The sequence below is a fragment of the Gymnogyps californianus genome, chromosome 10, assembly GCF_018139145.2.
Source record: "Gymnogyps californianus isolate 813 chromosome 10, ASM1813914v2, whole genome shotgun sequence".
Taxonomy (NCBI): Eukaryota; Metazoa; Chordata; class Aves; order Accipitriformes; family Cathartidae; genus Gymnogyps; species Gymnogyps californianus.
The window spans coordinates 22,130,183-22,149,665 of NC_059480.1; the positions used below are offsets into that span (position 1 = coordinate 22,130,183).

General features: G+C 37.4%; 1 protein-coding gene across 1 annotated transcript in view; it reads right to left on the reverse strand.

Annotated features, from left to right (window-relative positions):
• The window catches only part of NAALADL2 (N-acetylated alpha-linked acidic dipeptidase like 2), a 324,485-nt gene that overhangs the window by 69,957 nt on the left and 235,045 nt on the right, over nt 1-19,483 (reverse strand). Inside the window, exon 11 of the mRNA XM_050902673.1 lies at nt 18,067-18,213. Coding sequence (XP_050758630.1) covers nt 18,067-18,213 — 147 coding nt within the window. The remainder of the gene's footprint in view (nt 1-18,066; nt 18,214-19,483) is intronic.

Below are 19,483 nucleotides of genomic sequence, written 5' to 3' on the forward strand. Positions count from 1 at the left end.
TTGTTTTAGATCTCAGGGAGAAGATGTACAAAGTCATTTATTATAAAGATAAAATACATACTTCAAGATTAATTCATAACACCTATTCATCTTTGTTTTAAGTTTGTGCACTAGTTTACAGAGCCTTATCATTTGATTGGGGGGAGGTTGAGGAACACCGTCATTCTGCTATGGTGGTGCTAATGCTGTTCATCATCATTCACATAATTGCAATCAGTAACTTAAAAAGAATTACATTATTTATATTCATTCTTGAGTACCTTACTGAGAGTCAGTGAAGGGAATGATTACTGAATTAGATTTGCTACACAAGATCAGATTATCGCTCCATCTAGACAAATATTCTTTCTCTGGCATCTAAAACTTGATGGATCAGATGCCTGTAAAGCAGGGAAACACCACTTAACTGGCTTTTATCCCACCCTGCTCTAGACACACACCTGCGGAGCACAGGTTAGGATTCCAGTTGTCCTACACTCATCTCGCATTCAATGGTGAGAGATACAAACACTGGAAGTATACATTCATACCCATTCTCTTAATTTAGGTGCCTTCATGGAGCACAAGATCTTGCTCCTCTTACATAACTTAAATGGAAAGAAATACTAGGTCGCAAGTGTTTGAATTATGCAAGTGAGTGGTGTGACTGAACCCCAAGTCAGCTAGAGCTCTGATGTGGATCAGTTCTGGTATCTTCCTGAAGGCAAACACCTGAAAAGACAAACTTTCTTTTTCTTTACAACTAGGTTTTATGAGAACTGAATCCAGGACAATAGCCTTTATTAAAAAGCAAAAATAAAACAAAATAACAAACACTTTGTAAATAACTTTTGCATGTTGTTTCTTTGCACAAGGAGTCATTATCTTTAGGTTCTTCCTCAGCCCAGCAACCCTTCAGTGACTTCCCATTTTGCAACAAACTCAGCACAGCCCCTGCTAGGATCCCCAGGAAAAGAGCTTTTTTTTTTTTCCCCTACCCGTCTTGTGGTCAGACTACGAATATGCTCCCTGCTCTTCTCATCAGTCCCTTCTGCACTGAAAGGTTTGGGGGTCTTTTGGATTTTTATTACTGTCCCCCTCTCACACCAGCCCAGTTGCTCTCTCTTTTGTTTGCCACATCTATGCTCTGGAAAACTCTCCCAGATTAGTATGTTCCTTCTCTGAAAACCACTGAGCAATCAACTCTCCTTCCAAAGACTGCCAACCTAGTCGAGACCACAGGAGCTGCGCAAGGTAAACAGGTAGCCTTTGCTACTGCCTCAGCTGCTGCCTTTTAAAGGAACACAACATAAGTAAGCAACGATCAGCAAATAAATCAAAACACATTTTGTCATCACAAGTGGCAAGTCATTTTGCTCATGTTGGGATCAAGACCCTGCTTGCTAAGATCTTGAAAAGGAGTCATACAGAATCACTGCTTTAAGCAGGCTTGAGTATTTTTGCATGATTAAGCTTTCTGCCCAGAAAATAAAGCCTTTCCTATGGAATGCACATGAAATAAAACAACTGACTACAATTTTATATATTTGTACATATTTATAGATAACATTTATTATTCTGTGTGTGTGTACAGACAGATAATAATTGCAAATAGTTAATCCAAGACTACTATCTGAAATAACTTTCTGACATCTGAAACATCTTGCTCTGCACTTATAAAGGGAAATGTTTAAAACAGTTGTTCCTTTTTTTTTTTTTCATAAAAGACACCTCCATAAAGAACTACTAGAAAGGCAAACACACTCTGTTTCTCCTGCCTTTTATTGTCTTTCAAGCACTATGCTCATCAGAGAAAGCTGCATGAACTTTCCAAGTAACAGAAGCCCACTCTTTATCCCAGGGAGCACATGGCAGAGACATGAGTCTAGAAGATGTTTCAAGAGTACCTCTCAGCATTTAACAGCAAGAACAACACTTTCCAACCATGAGAAACTGAATCAGACTCCTCATTTATTCTTTCAGCAAGCTCACAATAATGAGTGTTGGTTGTTTTTTTTTTTTAACAGCAATTTGCTAAGCAAATTTCTAGTAAATACACACTAAGAAAAAGACATGCTAATCCAAAGAGCACTAAACCCAACGATATTATTCCTTTATGTTTTTTACCCACAGTAGGAGTTACAGCTACAGTTGCTGTCCTCGTACTCTCCCACACTCACTTGCTAAACAAAATTCTTCTGCCTTCACTTCTAGTCAGGCACTAGTATCACCCCCACTTTCTACAACGTGCAGAGTGTTCTACGTATTGTGCAGCTGAATGCTCTCAAGATGATATCAATTTATGGAAAAACTTTTTCAAGTTCAGACCACTGTGAGACACCCTAAAATTTAGGAGGCCCAACTTCCAAGTCATGCCTTTGAAACTTTTCTCCTTGCTGTTTATTGCCTTTTGTAAATTGTTCTTCAGGTACACAGCTATCCAAATGGATTAAGAACATTTGCTCTTCTGCTATGAAGCTATGTTTTTATCATACAATCCGTACAATCTAGAAAGGAGCACGCCAATAATCCTTGAGTTCCCAGTGTAATGATTTGGTTTCTCTATGAGCACTTCAGAAGAGAAATGAACAAGCGTAACATGTATTCGGAAGCGGGCTTCCAAAACCCCCCTTTGTCTCATCTTCCTTTTGGAATGATCAGTTAACCTGATCTTTTCAATACTCATTTAACGAAGCATTCTGTGAAATTAGAAAGACATTGATGTTCCACTTTTCAAATAATGGGTCACTTCTGATTAAACTTCGATTGAACATTCAACTTTCAATCTTAAAACAAATTGCCTCCTTTTCTTTTTAATTTGAACCCAATTTCCTGCTGCCCTCGGGTCTCGTGACAGTAATTAATTGATTTATGAATCGATTAAATTGGGATCGAAAATGCAGGGAAAAAACCCTTAAAACCCCAAACCTGGCTTACTCTTGCTTATTTATGATGGGCACTTGCACTAAAACTCACTTCTGATTTACTAGACTTATTTTTCTAACTTATCTTATCCTTCCTCAACTAATTAAGTGAACAGAATGCTTCACCTTCTAAAGGTACTAAATTTGCCATCCCTTGGGTACCATCTTATAGCATACCTTCAATTTATATGCCAACTTTCAACAAATGCATTTTAAATCATGAATAAAATCCCACAGCACTTCTGCTGATTTAATGTAAAACAGAGTAAATACCGAGACATTTTTCAGAGATCTATTTTGCTGTCATTAAAAAAAAAAAAATCACATTTTACCACACACTGTCTTAGAACTGGAAACAGTTCTTTGGTACATAAACCAAACAATTTTCTTTACTAGGCCAGGACAATGTTGCATCCATGACAGAGAGTCCTGTTTTCTTGACTATTACTTTAGAAACAGTTGGGAAACTCAAATTACGTAACTAATAATTCCTTAATATGCTCTCCTTCCATACCTGAATAGATTTTGCTTGTCTGCTGAATATTCCCCAGCATTTGTAAGAAAACATCCCTCTGTCCTTAACCCGGTGAATAATACACAAATACCTCCAGAATGTTGGGGGTTTTTTTGTGTGTGTTTTTTTTGTTTGTTTAGTTTTGGTTTTTTTGAAAGTAACATGCAGTGGAGGTTTCTCCACTCAGCAATAATGCTCAATCTGGAAAAACACAGTCTTTAGACTAAAGTTCTTCAATCAGTTTCACTTCACCCTTGTTAATATTTGTCTGTATTGTCCGTATTTGCACCAGCTTCGCCCTTCAGCACTTCACAATATTTGTGCGACCAATTTTGTACTGCACAAAAGTAAAAGACTCTTAGGAAGGTACAACAGAGAACAAGATGCGAGAGCAAGAATCCTTCTGAAATTTGTACAGGTAGGCCAAACAGTATAAGCATGCTAATCTAACACTGCTAAAGTCTGCAAAGCAAATACACAAAAGAAGGATGAAAGCCAAGAGAAAGCTGTTTATTTTCTTCACATAGACCAAAGAATAACGTCTAGGAGAATTTTGGGGTATAAGGCTTCTGCTGCATCAGGACTGAGAATATAATCTGTTATCTGTCCACACGCACACACATACATATATATATATGCTGTGTCTGTTCTATGAGCTATTAACCTGTTTCACTCTTTCTGCCTTTTTGTAATACAACAGCATGAAGAGTAGAATTGCAGCAACCTGAGGGACACCACAAACATGCAGTATCTGATCACTCAAACACAAAGCAAGTAGTCAGTGCTTACCTTCAGAATCAACCTGGGAAACAAGTTTAGTTGGGAGCTTGAATTCACCTGCAGAGCACACACTATAAAGTTATGCTAGTGCCCAAAACTATTACCCAGAAATCCAGAGGCTTACAATTGCATGAGGACTTGTCTGCATCTGTATTCAAAACCATTGCCAAAAACTTGTCATAGCATGAAGGAGAAAGCCCTGTCAGAAGAAAAGATAAAGAGAGAGCAGTGAGAAGAACAAAAATACCTCTGAAATCTGCACTGCAGGCTCTCACTAATTCCTTCTTCCATTTTACCCTAAGTCAAGCAATTGGCATATGGTCTCTTGGCAGCAAACATACAATTGTATTCCTTTGTGAAACAGGTTTTTCACCTCAGGTAGGCTAACAGACCATCTCTTCTCCATTTTCCTTTTCTTTCTGGCAGGGTGTAAGAGATTGAACCAGAGGTTTCACTTGAAGAAGGATCAAAAAAAAGAGTTATGGAAAAGGGTATCTCAGACTAAAATATGGCTTATCATCAGCTATCTGGAATACTTTTAGTTTGGGAGGGTGCTGCAGACTGAAACAGAATTTTAAACTGATTTACTGAAAAAGTGGATTATCTAGCATAGACCATACTGAAGCCAAAGTGTGGTTCTCGAATGTGTGGATTAAACTGAATCAATGGAATAACACCGGGCATTAATGTATGGCATATAGGATTTCTCACTACTTAAGGCCCTTAAAGCTGCAAATATATCGCCGAAGAGAGTGCATGCCTCTCCATCTCACTAGTAGGCTGACTTTTCCCTTTCTAGCAAATGCTCTTGATATCTAATTAAATATTCCCCCTCAAAACCCACAAAGGATTATAAAGCAATATAAAAGTTGTTTTTCACTGGGTATTACTTAAATCAAACTAAACACATAAAATGCGTATGCTTTTAAATTATTTTTAGAAAGCAAAGCTTTGCAGTTGGCACAGCCCAACGTGTGTCAAAAATCTCATTCAAAGTGAGAATGACCCTACTTTGTGAAAATGGGCATGTCAGAAGGAGTTTCTGACAAGAGGCTTTTCTTTGGTATTTTTACCATTTCAGTTTACTGAAGAACTTCTAGAAAGGTAACAAAATCAAATCTATTTTCTGTTTTAATGTGCTGGTAAAGACGCGCACTGACCTTGTGATGTCACCAGATGCTGGACAAAATAAGCAAGGCCTGCCAAATCAGACTACACAGAAAACAGAAGTGGCAGAACTGGAATCACTGCTGCACAGTTTATTTTATTATTCAACTCAATTGTAGCCAGAAAAACTCAAGCCAACAGTCATCAGACAGGAAAAGAATATAAGCACTTTTCTCTCATCTCTTTTAATTTAATGTTTTCTTCCTTGCATTAGTAAGTGAATTGAAATAATCACTGTAAAGCTATAAATTCACAGATCGCAGCACAATGAAAGCAACTTTTAAGATATTAGGATACTTGCATAGCTTTATTCTTCTCCAGAGTTTTCTCTTGACGTTTTTTAAACTGAAAGAAGAATCAGCAGTTTAAGTAGAAGGAAGCAGCCTAAGCTAGAAATCTGGAACCTCACAGAGGATCTTCCCAAAGTTTCAGAAGGTTAGAAATAGGAGGCTCGGTTCAGATTCACTACATGTAAGAGAGAACACCTTTTCTTGGATGTGTCGTGTGAAGAATGCAAGAACATTTTGTAACATTTTATGATCAGTTGTGAGTGTTCAAATTATGCGGAAAACATGCAGCGTCAGTAAGATCATCCTAACGATGTCCTGCTATACGCCATGAATCCCAGTGACGTCTTTTGTAATCACAAATATTATAAAGCACAATGCTTTTATTTCCTGATTTGATGCTTCCTCTTTCCAGTTTTTACTTTTAGTGCTTTAAAAAACTATTTAAGTTATTATGCTGAATGAAGAAATCTGATTTTATCCACTGGACAGATACTGTGTAGGTGGGAAGCTCACCATTTTGCCGTAAGAATCAGAATTGGCTTTTGCTAAGAACAACAATAATGTTTTCAAAGACAATATTTATTTATTGAAAGCCATATTAAACAGTTCTTTAATGGCCATGATAAGACACATCAAACATTGCAAATTTTATTTGAGAGAATGTATCATTGACACAAATCACAGCTGTTTGATAGTCCAGTGATCTTGATTTTTTTTCCCAAAGTATTAAAAGACAAAGCTGAGTGCCACACTACTAATATCTGCTGACACAAAACAAGTTCTGATACTTATTCCAGACACTGTGCCAGGAGATTTTTAGTTGGTCTGTTGAATTTAGCCACTCAGAACGTTATCTTGAATGCAACACACCATTTACTCCTCCAGGGAGGACAGATAATTCAGTGTCTTCTATCCTTAGATAATCCATGTTTCCAGTAACTAGATGCTTCAGCAGGCTATCAAATAGAAGCAATAATTGGTGTCTAAGCAAATTTCTCACATGTTTTCCCATATCCCATTGACCCTCCTAACCTCCAGGCTGTCTTTCTTCCATTGACTTTCAACAGCCCTCAGTCAATTCCAAGAAAATGAAGAGCCTATGATAGAATCTGCAAGAAGAGAGCTTACAGCAACAACGTGTATTCATGCAGTATGAATGCTAAAGAAGCTGTGCATTTTTGTTACTGTACAGCAGGTTTATGTAAAGAATTTTCCCCTTTTGGATGCACCGTGGAATGTTTGGGACATCAAAGCACTAGGATTTGTGAGACCAAACAGATTCTTTAGGAGCAAAGTAATGTATCCAACTGATGAGGACGTCATCAGTTTCACTAACATTAGTGGAATAACAAAGACGGTCTTCCATGAAATTAAGTAGCTAAATATTCATATTATTCAATAAAACCACTCAAGCAATCAATTGAACATCAAATGTATTTTGTCTTGTAAAACACTGAGTCATTAACCTTAACAATTTCAGCGTGCTCTCACTACCAAATTCAACTAAATTAGCATCCAAGCGAACAGATGGACTAATGTATTAATGTATTACTGGTGAATACTACACTGAGTAACCCCTGAATGTACTGAGAAATTAAAAAGCACTAATTTATGCTGAAGATGGACAGAAAAGAGAAAACATGTTGGTCAGAAGAAATATCGTATGAATAAACAAAAGCATACCTATTATAAAGACAGTATAGCCCATGACTGAGAAAGGCAAGACACACAAGCAGCTGTGGTTTGGACCTACCTTCACGAGTGGTCCCAAGACAATCTGCTGGGGACTGTTCAAACCATATTTTGTTACACACTGGCAGTTCATCACTTGTCCATAAACAAAAATGAAATCTCTCTTTTCACCTTGACACATCTAACTCCCATTGCTACACCTTGTTGACCATAAAGTTCTACTACAAAGTTCATAAAATCTCCCAGCAGCAAATGCAACAGCACCTAACTCTCCAGAGACAGTTTAGAAAGAGAAAATCCTGGGTTCCCAAGCAACCTGCCATTCTGAGGCCGATATACATTTGCTCCTTTGCAAAGAATTTCTGGTATTCTCTGATATTCTAAGCACACTAGTACTTTGATTCTTTCATACATACATGAAACATCTCCTGTAACTCCCCATGGGCAGCTACCAGCTGTGTATTTCCTTAAAAAAAAATAACATATACCAGGGAGAAAGGAGGAGTAAAACAGGGAAGGTGGGGAGCCATGCAGAGCCGTATTTTTAGATGGAAAAGCTACCAAATTGCAGATCATCACAGCAACACACTGCTGTTATGCAAACTCCCTATTAGTCTAGCTACAGAAGGGGAAATATGGCTTCTGTTTAGGACAGGAATCTCCCTGGAATATCAGCGTCAAACAACTGGCGCTAATTCTCTTCTAAGGATACTCACACATACGCCACAGGTCTGGAAGTTCTGTCTTGAGCAGCTAAGGCTGAAGTAAGTACACCATGTCTTTGTATATGGTCTACCCTGATCCTTCAAAGAAAATGATGCCATGATGCTTCTAATTGAAGTTCTTGATAAATATACTTGGATCTGATAAATTAATTGGTACTGGGTGACACTTAATCCAGGAGGACATAAATAATAACAGAAGAAAAACAGCATAAAATTTACCAGAAGAGCCTGGTCAGCCGTAGATCATCCAAGTAGTCAGTCAGAAATCTCAAGACAGTAACTAACTCTTTCCTGCCTGGAAAGGGACTGGAGGACATACCGGAAGTAAATGAGAAAATTATCTGGATATGGAGTAACAGTGAGATTAACGATGTGATGCAAAATGTTGAGATAAGTGCATTAGGAACATAGAGATCTGAAACTTCAGAACATAAAAATTGATTGACTTTAAGCACTGTAACTGTTTGACCACTGAACTACATTAGTGATACAAAAACGGCTCTCAATAAAGGATATCGTAGATCAGACAATTCATGTTTGCTTTAGATATACACACACAGGTACAAGGTTGTGTTTGTAGAGTTACATTTCTCGCTTTACCCAGAATTTGGTGACAAAACTATACCACAGACTTTGCTGCCTTCCATAATGCCACCTTGACTATATATATAAACATATGCATATAAAAATAAAGTGTGTGTGTGTATATATATATTATCTATTTAAATAATCCTTGACAAGAACTTTGCTAAGAGAGAATGTAAGAGCACATTGGTCAGAAATTTACAGTGACAGTTATCAGAGTTTGTTCACAATACATCCAGCTGCTTCACATTACAATACATGTTACATTCCTAGGTAAATTGCAGCTCAGACACTGCAGCTAGAAGACAGAGGTTGTGTCCGTCACTGGGGATTATCTGTCCTTCTTGAATTTGCAAATTGTTCACTGGTTGTTTTCAGCTTTATTGACGTATACAGTCCATTCTGTATCAGAGATACAGAGACAGAGAACTGTTCTTTCACAGAAACAGTAGCTTTTAATAAATTCTGGCAGCCAGAGAAATGGTAATAGCTCACTGGTAGGCAGAAATTAACTTTATTTTCGTTGCTTGTTTTGTGAAATCTAAGAAACAGTGTGCTGGAGGTTATAATGGTAATGGATGTAGCTATTCATGTGGTAATAGAGCCAGTAGCCATCAACTACACTACTGAATTACCTATGCTGTGATGACTGATAAGGCAGTTGCAAATTTGAAAATAAAAAACCCTCCAAATGCTTCCTACAAGTTCCACTTAAATTAAATTAAGCTTCTCACAGAGGCTAATTACTTAGACACTTCCACTGAACTAAAATTAAATAATCTAAACATCATTTCAAGGTCATAACTGGAACCAACTCAGTACATCGGTGAATCAGTGATAGAAAACAGACTCTCCCAGTAATCAGTGGGACAAAGATGTTCGTGGTAAGGTGCCACTGTGGCCTATCCGGCTGACTGGATAGAGTCCTTACCCTTTACACACGGCCAACACCTAGAACTTCCCCTTGCCACCCTGATTTCTATGAATTTGTATGTTCAGTTCAAAACTTTACCTTGACACAAAACCCCCCAAGAAATGAAATGGCAGCTGAAGGTCCCCATAACACAGGATTAAAATGGTGCTCCTCATCACTGACACCAGAACCCCGCAACTTACATTCAGTACTGTTCCCACACAGACAAAAATCGGTATAAACACCAGTTTCCCATTCACTTTTAAAAAGACACAAGCCAGATGCACTAAAGAGCACTCCATACTGCCTACGTCCTCCCTCTACACTAACACAAGCACATGAAAGAGAGAAAAGCAGCATGCAACACAGGAGTTATTTTTCAGTAAACTAGACCCTAAGTTCCCTCCATCAAGGACAGCTCCTCTGTTTCTTTTCTCATAACAAAGAAAACTTGGAAAGCTTTTGATTTCTTTTGAAAGAAGTGCACGATGTGTCAGTCTAAACATGTAAATACTGAAATCAAGAAACTGCAGTAAGTTTCCCCAAAGAGTGATAAAAAAGGAAGAAAAGAGGGCAGGACAGGGGGGAAGGGAGGAAGCGGAAGCAGACGGTAAAAACAACTGGGAAGCCACATTCATTGAAGAGTTAAGGTTTAGGGGCCTCTGTTTTACACCAGCATGGGGGAAAATCACTTTTAAGGGCTCTAATGAAAGTTGAAAGTTACCTTCAAAAAGTTATGCATATTTCAACAGAAATAAAAATCATTATGCATTCTCTCTAAAGAGGATACAATCTCAAACTGTCAAAATTCTAAACTCTTCTACATATATTACATACAAATGCCTTCTATAAAGAAACCTCTTTTCATTTTTCTTCTAAATTAGCTTAGTGGTCCATGGTATTACACTATCTTGGTCTAGCCTGTGAATAATGTGACAGGTAATTTTTATACTTCTTGCCTGTACTTAAGTTTGAGTGAAGATACGGAAAACAATTTTTATGGTCTAGGTGTAAAAGTAAATGTTCTGTAAGCCCTGCGTACCCAAACTTGGACAGCTACCGTAAAATATTTCATGCTAAATATGTGTCCATCGATAAATAATGAAAAAAGAGGGTAGGGTTGTTTTTTTTTTTAATAATGTGCAGTAACTTGTTTTTTCTCAAAACAAAATGATAACATTGATGTAACCTACCACTTTATCACAGAAAGGATTTAAGATTCTCTGTTATCAGACAGGAATCATTATGTAATAGGATGCACTGAGAAGTATGAATAATATGCAGATAACACAGGAAATCACCTAGCTATAATTTAAAAAATTGGATTCCTCATGAAACTGTTGACTGCAATGACATAGAAATGGATAGTAACAGTCTATTTCCATCTTGAAAAAAGCTCAAAATACTCCTGTACCAGCTTAAGTTTGCAAGTGATCGGAACAGCTTCAAAATGCTGAACAGTTTAAAGTTGTTTTATTTACAATGCTGAAGAAACAATCAAATCTCTAACTGCAACCATGGCAAATCCAGATTATATTTTCTCTTGTACTCAAACATTAGGCAGCCACAGCAAGATTATTTTTCTCAGCCTGTGATTTACTTATGTTCCAGTACTTCAGCAACTGTGCTATAGACTGTGCTAAGAAAGACATAATCAAAATGAATTAACTTGCAACTATGGGGTTGGTTCTTTTTGCTTTAGTGAAGAAGTCCACTACTACACTTCCAAATATAGATCTTTTAAAAACTACTTTCCTCTGTCCCCTTTCATGAAGGAAAAAAGGCAAGTGTGGCCATCAGATTAAAATGCTGAATCCAGAAGAGCAAACTACATTTTTAAGGTGCTCCACCAAGAAGAGGGAAAATGATATAGGATGATGCTCATATAAAAAGAAAAACAAGGCAAAGCTTAAAGAAATAAGGGAGAGAAATAAGAGAAACAGAAGGTTAAAAGAGGAGGTATGGATAAACTTCTGAAGTTCTGAGTCTCTCTGACAGATAAAACTATGGCTAGAGACAGGAACCAACATAAAATTTTCCAGACCCAGCTGTTGGTCTTGGTATTATATTTTTACATAATACATGCAGTGTAAAAATGAAAGGAAGGATTTATGCCAAACAACTTTCTGGAGATGGCTGGCGATACCCTTGACACCCTACTGCAAAAGCTGTGTTATATTTTAAGACATATATGTGGTACATTTTAAGACATAAGATTAACATTAATCTGTTTTAAGTAAATCACCAGAAAGTTCTTCGAAAGAGTGAGGTCCCTCAGCAGTTACAACACTATGGAAGACTCGTGTTCTCTCTCTGTATACCTCAAGTCCTGACACACATACTCTTGGCATAGCAGAATCTGTCTTCTCCTTTCCATGTTTGCTGAGGCCACTAAAGAAGCAGGATGAGAAAATAGCCCTTAATTTTGCCTCAGAGTTTCAATGATCCTGTGGAATCTGCCTCTCCTCCTCCACAAACACCTTATTTGAGCACACCAGCCTTAAACAACTGGTACCATAAGCACGCAGAAGCAGCCTTTATCAAAATATATCCCAGCACATTTAGCCCTTCTCAGTATATACTGCCTGAAGTCACTATCTCTATAACCAACAGCTGTGTAAACAGCTTACTTTAAATTACATTTTTTCCATAACCAAAAAAACCCCTCAGATCCCCAAGAGATTTATTTTACTCTGCCTCTGTAGTAGAGGTAATCTATACTGCTGAATAAAGCTACAACGCCAGTATTAGCTCACTGTGATGATACTTATATTCCAAAGAACTTTTTGAAAAGTTCATAGATAAAATTCCAAAACTGTACCAAAAGTTGAAACTTTCACACATTTTAATAAAATGATTACCACTTGAATACCTTGCTCTTTTAAAATCCTTCTCACGTTTATACTTCAAGCCTTTCATCAAGAGATAGCATTGTTCCATTACACAAATGTGTCAAAAAAATAGTAAGGGAAGACAAAAGCTAAACTGGGAAAAGAACCTAAACTTTTTGAGTGCAGTGGTTTGACCAGAAGTACAAACTGTTTCTCAGAAACGTCACTTTGGTTATGAAAGGTGCTTGTCGTGGTTTAACCCCAGCCAGCAACTAAGCACCACGCAGCTGCTCACTCACTCCCTGCCACTGGCAGGGGAGACACCATGATCAGGCAGGTGGTTTTCCCAGGGCAAGGCTCATCCCCGGCACTCCGGGGAGGTCTTGGGGCCATGAAAATCCTTGACTTAGTAGAAACACTACTTAGCAACAACTAAAAACGTCACTGTGTTATCAACATCATTTTCCTACTAAATCCAAAACACAGCACTATTCCAGCTACTAGGAAGAAAATTAACTCTGTCCTAGCCGAAACCAGGACAGTGCTTTACAGATTTGGATTAAATATGCCTCAGTACCACTGCTAAACCCTGTTCTACAGCAACAGAGAAATCAAGATGGTTTTTTTTTAATAAGTAAAAAAGTAAGTTTGTTTTGGTTCTCTGAACATGAAATAATTTCCAATCAAGTTTCAGCGGCATTAAACACTCACAAATTCAATTGACGTTACTTAGAATTGTGGGTACTCAGCATATTTAATGGCTGAAACACCTCAGCATGGTCAGCTAGAACATGTGTCAAACAAAATTTTGAAGGATTTTAGTTTCAAGTGATTTTGATTATAAAGAAATGAACCTAGGAATCTAAGCAACAAGTTATCTACCTCCATACAGGCTTTCCACCCATTGCCTCAAAACCACATTGATTGTATCCACTTCCTGAAATACATCATTCCATCTTCACAAAACAACTTTTCAAATTGTGTTAAACAGGATAACTCAGGGTATTCTGGATTCATGCACCTTTTCCATTCATGTCTCCAACTGTAGAGAATTTCATATTAGTTAACAAGTAAGCGTTCACTGTGACTAAACCCACTCTGTCTTAATACAGCCACAGATTTGAATAATGAGCCTTTTATTGCTGTAAAGGTTAAGTTTCAACAATTTTAACACTTTTTTTGTATTTTGTAGAGGTCATTCACAAGAGCAGAGTTGAGTCTACAGTGAATGTTACTTCATATGGAAGAACACAGTTATCAGTCACACAACTGAAATAAACCATTTAATACTAGGATTTCCATTAATGTGCAAATTTAAAAAGATGCCAAAAAGCAAGAGAGAAGAATAAAAAAAGATGTGTAAGGGAAGAGAAACAAGGTAAGCTATTAAGTGATAAAGCAATATTTTCTATTACACAGGCATACAATCAATGTATATCCATTCAGAAAGAAGAACAATGAAGAATTCAAATAGAAACTGAATGCATGCTCTTCAGATCATACACCACCATACCCAGTATTTTCAGAGTTATTCCTAACTTACAATCACGTAACCAAGAGCAGAGCTTCAGTCATGGTGTTTACAAAATAAAAACACCACAGGTGAAGAATTTACATCTAAGACCCTACGCAGAATCATGATAACAGTGACATATCCAAAATCATAGTTTTGTCCGTTACATGCACGTATTTTCTATCATTATGGAGGATATTTATGTATTATACCTGTTATACCACTTTTTCGTTTGAAAATACATTGTCATACAAACATGACTAATATTTTCAAGGGCACAGAAATGGTCCACACGTGAAAAAAAATCAGAATTTACTCAATTGCTCCACTTTGTTATTCCTGATGTACCAATGATCATATGATTTAGTAATTCCATTGATATCTAGCTCTTATTGCAGCACAGAGAGTAAGAAAGACAAGTCTGTGATCTTAAGACCTCTTTTACTTCATGCTGCTCTTTCTTGTTGATGTGAAGCTAAATGAAGATGTTTCTAATACTATTCTCCACTGAGGTGAGGACTAATAGGCTTATAATCACGGGCTTTCAGTAGCAGAGAAACTCAGATTTGAAATCAACATTACTTCTCTCTCTGGAAGCTCTACATGGTCACTTGGATGTAAATTAACCATTAACTTGAATAGCATGACTCCTCCTCAAAGTAAGAGAATCTGCAGTATTAGGAAAGCTGATCAGCCTTTCTCCTAATACATTACAAATCAGAACGTGACCCTCACGTGGAGGTAAAGCCAGTGCACCAGAGGCTAGGAAGAGAGGAAGACTTTCTTCAGCAACTGCAAGAGAATCCTTGGAAATTGGGTTAATATTACGTTTTTTTCCACCTGAAAAATTCGTCCAAGTTTACTTCTTACTTGCAGACTAAAACGCTGCATATTTTCTGCTAGTAAATAAATGAGCTGCGTTTCACTCAGTGCATTTTTATACTAGTGGTTGAATACTTAGAATGCACTTTACTAGCTCACAGATCTGACCACAGGCATTTGCCATGCAGATTTAACCTCCCTGAGGCTGTGGCTCACTGTATGAGGTAATTTCAAGCAAGACAGTTTTACTTACTCTTCTGGTCTGAATGTTTCCTCTTACAACTTTTATTTCCTCTTATTTACTCCTCAGGTTCCTGCCAACGAAAAGCTTTTACAACCTTCTCTCTGAGGATTGGCATTACACTGACTGTGTAAGAAATGCATTTCTAAAGCTGACCTATAACTGTTGCTCTGTAGGCAGACTACAAGGCACAGGTCTTGGGCTTTTTTACTCTAAAACAGTTTTTTTTGAGTGTGGAATAGCATTATTTTTATGTGATGCTGCATGCTGTCTGACAGGCTGTCGTGGTTTAACCCCAGTCAGCAACTCAGCACCACGCAGCCGCTTCCCCCTCCCCCTCCCAGTGGGGTGAGGAGGAGGAAAGGAAAGAAAAAGAAGTAAAACTCGTGGGTTGAGATAAGAACAGTTTAATAACTAAAGCAAAATATAATACTAACAATAGTAATAATGAAGTATAATAATAATAATAGTAATGAAAAGGAATATAACAAAAAAAAAGAAGGGGGGGGAAGGAAAAAAACCAGTGATGCACAATGCAATTGCTCACCACCCGCTGACCGATGCCAGGGCCGCGATCTGCGCCTCCCCGCCAACTCCCCCCTGTTCATATACTGGGCATGACGTTCCATGGTATGGAATACCCCTTTGGCTAGTTCAGGTCAGCTGCCCTGGCCATGCTCCCTCCCAGCTCCTTGCACACCTGCTTGCTGGCAGAGCATGGGAAACTGAAAAGTCCTTGGCTTAAGATAAGCGCTCCTTAGCAACAACTAAAACATCAGCGTGTTATCAACATCGTTCTCACACTAAATCCAAAACACAGCACTGTACCAGCTACTAAGAAGAGAGTTAGCTCTGTCCCAGCTGAAACCAGGACACTGGTGGATAAAATAAACAGCTGATGTATATTCCAAAAGAAGAGAATTTCCTGAGTGGGACACAGCAGTGAAAGAGACAGCAGAGGAAAACAACCTGGCAAAATGATAGTCTACAAAAGCACATCAAAACATCCTGTTTCTGAAATCTGTTTTCCCAAATCCAAATCTTGTTTTGCAATGAAGCTGACAAAGCTGAGGCATAGTTTAAAAAGCTGAATGGCTTGGAAACAAACAAGCAAAAATCCCTCGCTGCAACTCAACAGATTATTTTCAGTCACTAACCTGCACAAGAGAAATTCCTACAATGTTTATTAATACAGCTGTAAACCCAGAATAATTTTTGTCTGCCTTATAATAGTACTATCTCTGTTTGATACAATAAACAAAATCCCCAATAAACAATTGCAATAAACAATAAATAGATTGCTTGTCTGACAGAATATAGGAGAGACAATGAGCCTATGTTTTGAAGGACTGTTAATAATCAGTACAATAGATAACAAAAATATAGCAAAGAATCCACATTTAATCATTCTGTGTAACTACACTTTTAGGAAAAAATCCATCCTCTTGCCAACAGAAATTTACACATTTTGCTAAGCAGATTTATTTCTCACATGAAATAGATCTCATGCGGTCAAGATCTCCTACTGTCTGAGAGGTGCAGTACATCAACTTCAAGACTGCAGATTACACTTATCACAAGTTTATTTCCAGGAAATGATTCTGTAAGAAGGACAAAAGCTGAGTTTTCAACAGAGAATCAAATCTGCTGTGTCATATTTAAGCAAATATGAAAATGTTTTCTTTTATGATTTTAATTACATTGCTGAGTCATTTTGAGAGACAAAAATGCACATCTGCAAAGTTAACTGAACAAGAAGAATAACTTTGGTAGGATTGAAATAGACAATAGCCAAGGGAACCTTCAGTGTTCATATTGTAAATGTTGCTGGGAAATACTTACTATTTTGATATACTGAAGTTTACAGATTCTTTCTCATACTCTATAGATCCTATACACACAGATCTGGAATGAAAACTATGTGGAATAGCTGCTAAGTGACAACAGAAATTTGCACTGGACCAGAAGCCTGTCATAAACATCGCACTCATAGGTCTTCTGCCTTCACATTTTCTTTACAGCCTTTGCCTTGTGTTTAATCTGAAATAGAATACTTTGCCTAATAGGTGCAGTGATGTTTAGAAACAGAAGTCTCCTTATTTATATACATTCTTGTCTTAATCTATTTTAATTTACACAACAACATGACAACAACGCTCCAATATTTGGCATATTTCTGTTTTGTTTTGCATTTGTGAAACAGAAGCATATTAGCATGCAGTGCCAGGAAGCATTCCAGTTCAACTCAGCTTCAGCTTTGTTCTTGAACTTGGAACGCATATGTACATAAGCACAGTGCAAGAAGAGAAATGAGGGGAATATGAAGTCAAAGCATTGTTACATTTACAAGAAAACACACACCTTTTCTCATGACCACTGTATCTTGACATAACTAATGCCAGGCTTCCTGATCCTCAGCTGACCAACTGAGCGTAAGTTTGAGCTGTCCAGGTGCAAATATAACCTACAGTAGTGAAGGCTGAGGAAGGAAAAACTTTCCTAACAGTTTATCTGTGTCCAATTCCAACCTGGTCTCCAAACAGCATAACACGCCTCTTCCTTCCACTTACCTTGCAGAGGACAATGGACTGAAAAAGAATGTAGTGTTTTGAAGACTCCAAGCAAGCATACAGATCTTTACAACCAACATACATACTAGAGAGTCATATTTTGCCCACAGTATGAAAATGGATATAAAATTCATTTTGAAGGCTGTCTCATCCTACTGTGCAGGAAAAAAAACACAGATCAAAACTCGTTTCCTCTATGTTGAAAGCAGTCTGTAAAGTTGGGTTAGATAATACATAACCTATAATACTAGCAGCAATATTAACATATTTAACATACTGTCCTCCGATTTTTTTTTGCTTTTCATTTGTTCTAAACTTTTATCTGTTTGTTTGAATGCCCTACCCCTATGAAAATCAGTCACTCTGAAGCTCTGTGGTAATCCTCTGAAGATCTAAAAAAAATGCATTTACAGGAGATAACTTCCCACTACAACACGCTTGTCATGTAAGGATATAACCTGAGAAAATCTAATGCTATCTTTCTGCTATTTTCAGTTTGTCCATTTTTATTCGTAACTACCTCTGATGTTTTGATGTCCTCATAAGAAAACTGCGTGGCAGGTACTCCAAGATGGTTGATGAAATAATCCGAATCTCCCTGTATCTGTACAGAACTCACATTAGATCCTGGACATCTAGTCTTTTCCACACAGTTGAAGCTCTGGCTCTGAAAAACAAACACAAATCAAAATTCTACTTACTTATTTGCAACCAGACTCTTAACAACTTGTATCAATATCTCATTTACACAGCATTCTTTGGGTTGAAGCATTTTAAGAACAGGCTGGAACTTACACTGGTGCAAACAGGTATTAGCTGATTCACACTTAGTAGTGAGTGAGACTACAAACCTTTCACCCTCCATTGATACATACTGCAGTCTTTGGGATCAGACGTAGCAGAGAATGAAGAGCGTGCTGCAACATGGCTGAGCCTTTCAAAGGCCAATGCAAGTCATATCTAATTGAAATGGTAGGAGAGGCAAGATGCCTTTGGTAGGCATACAAAGGTCCCATACTGGGCAGGAAATCAGAGGTCATCATGGTGCCTTTTGGAAGCATGTTCTGAGATCTTTAATGGCTACTAAGGAATCAATTCTTTATTCAGTTAATAGCATGCTCTCTAACAGCAAAAACCCAAATCAGATAATCATATTCAAGATATCTATGGTCTATGAAATGCTGGCAATGTAAAGAATTTGCTGCAATAGCAGAGTAGGGGTTAAGAGAAGGACAGAATTAAAAGGTTAAAGATACAAAAATAGACATTTTCTGGGTAAATTGCTTAAAACAATTCTAGTCAGTGACATGTTTGTGTTTCTTTCACGTAAGTATTTAATAGTGAAATCCTAGCAACAGAACTGTAATATAAGATGGAAACTGGAAAACAAGCCCAAGACTGAGTGCTACAGACTAGTGTAGCTTTCAAATGCATCAGTTAATTAAACACTTAATAAACAGTAGGCACAAAGGCTTTCAACACCTATTATACCAAATATGCTACTTAGGTTTCTTTTTAAGAATGTTAGGAAGTTGAAGTACTAGAGATTATTTACATTTAGCTAACAGTTTATACAGTATAACATAACTTCCTTAGACCTACCTACTAAATTACTAGCTTGCTATAAGAACAGTGTAAGATTAGTTCTCCTTTAATACTAAAATACACCAGCTTCTGTATATTAATAAGTTCCTGAGGTTAGCAGGAAAATATTTTAAGAGTTAGAAAGAGACATATCTTAGTATTTTTCCATTTTTGAATTAGCATAATTATTGCTTCACAGTTTCACTTCAGTGCTATGAAGAATGCAATTCCATATTACCCAGCATAAATAAGGGCTGCAGATTCTCACAGAAAACTGTTTTAAAAAACCTTCAAGAAATAGCTTCCATTTCGTAAGTATTTTTGAAAGGTGGCTATATCACTCTCTTTTTTTG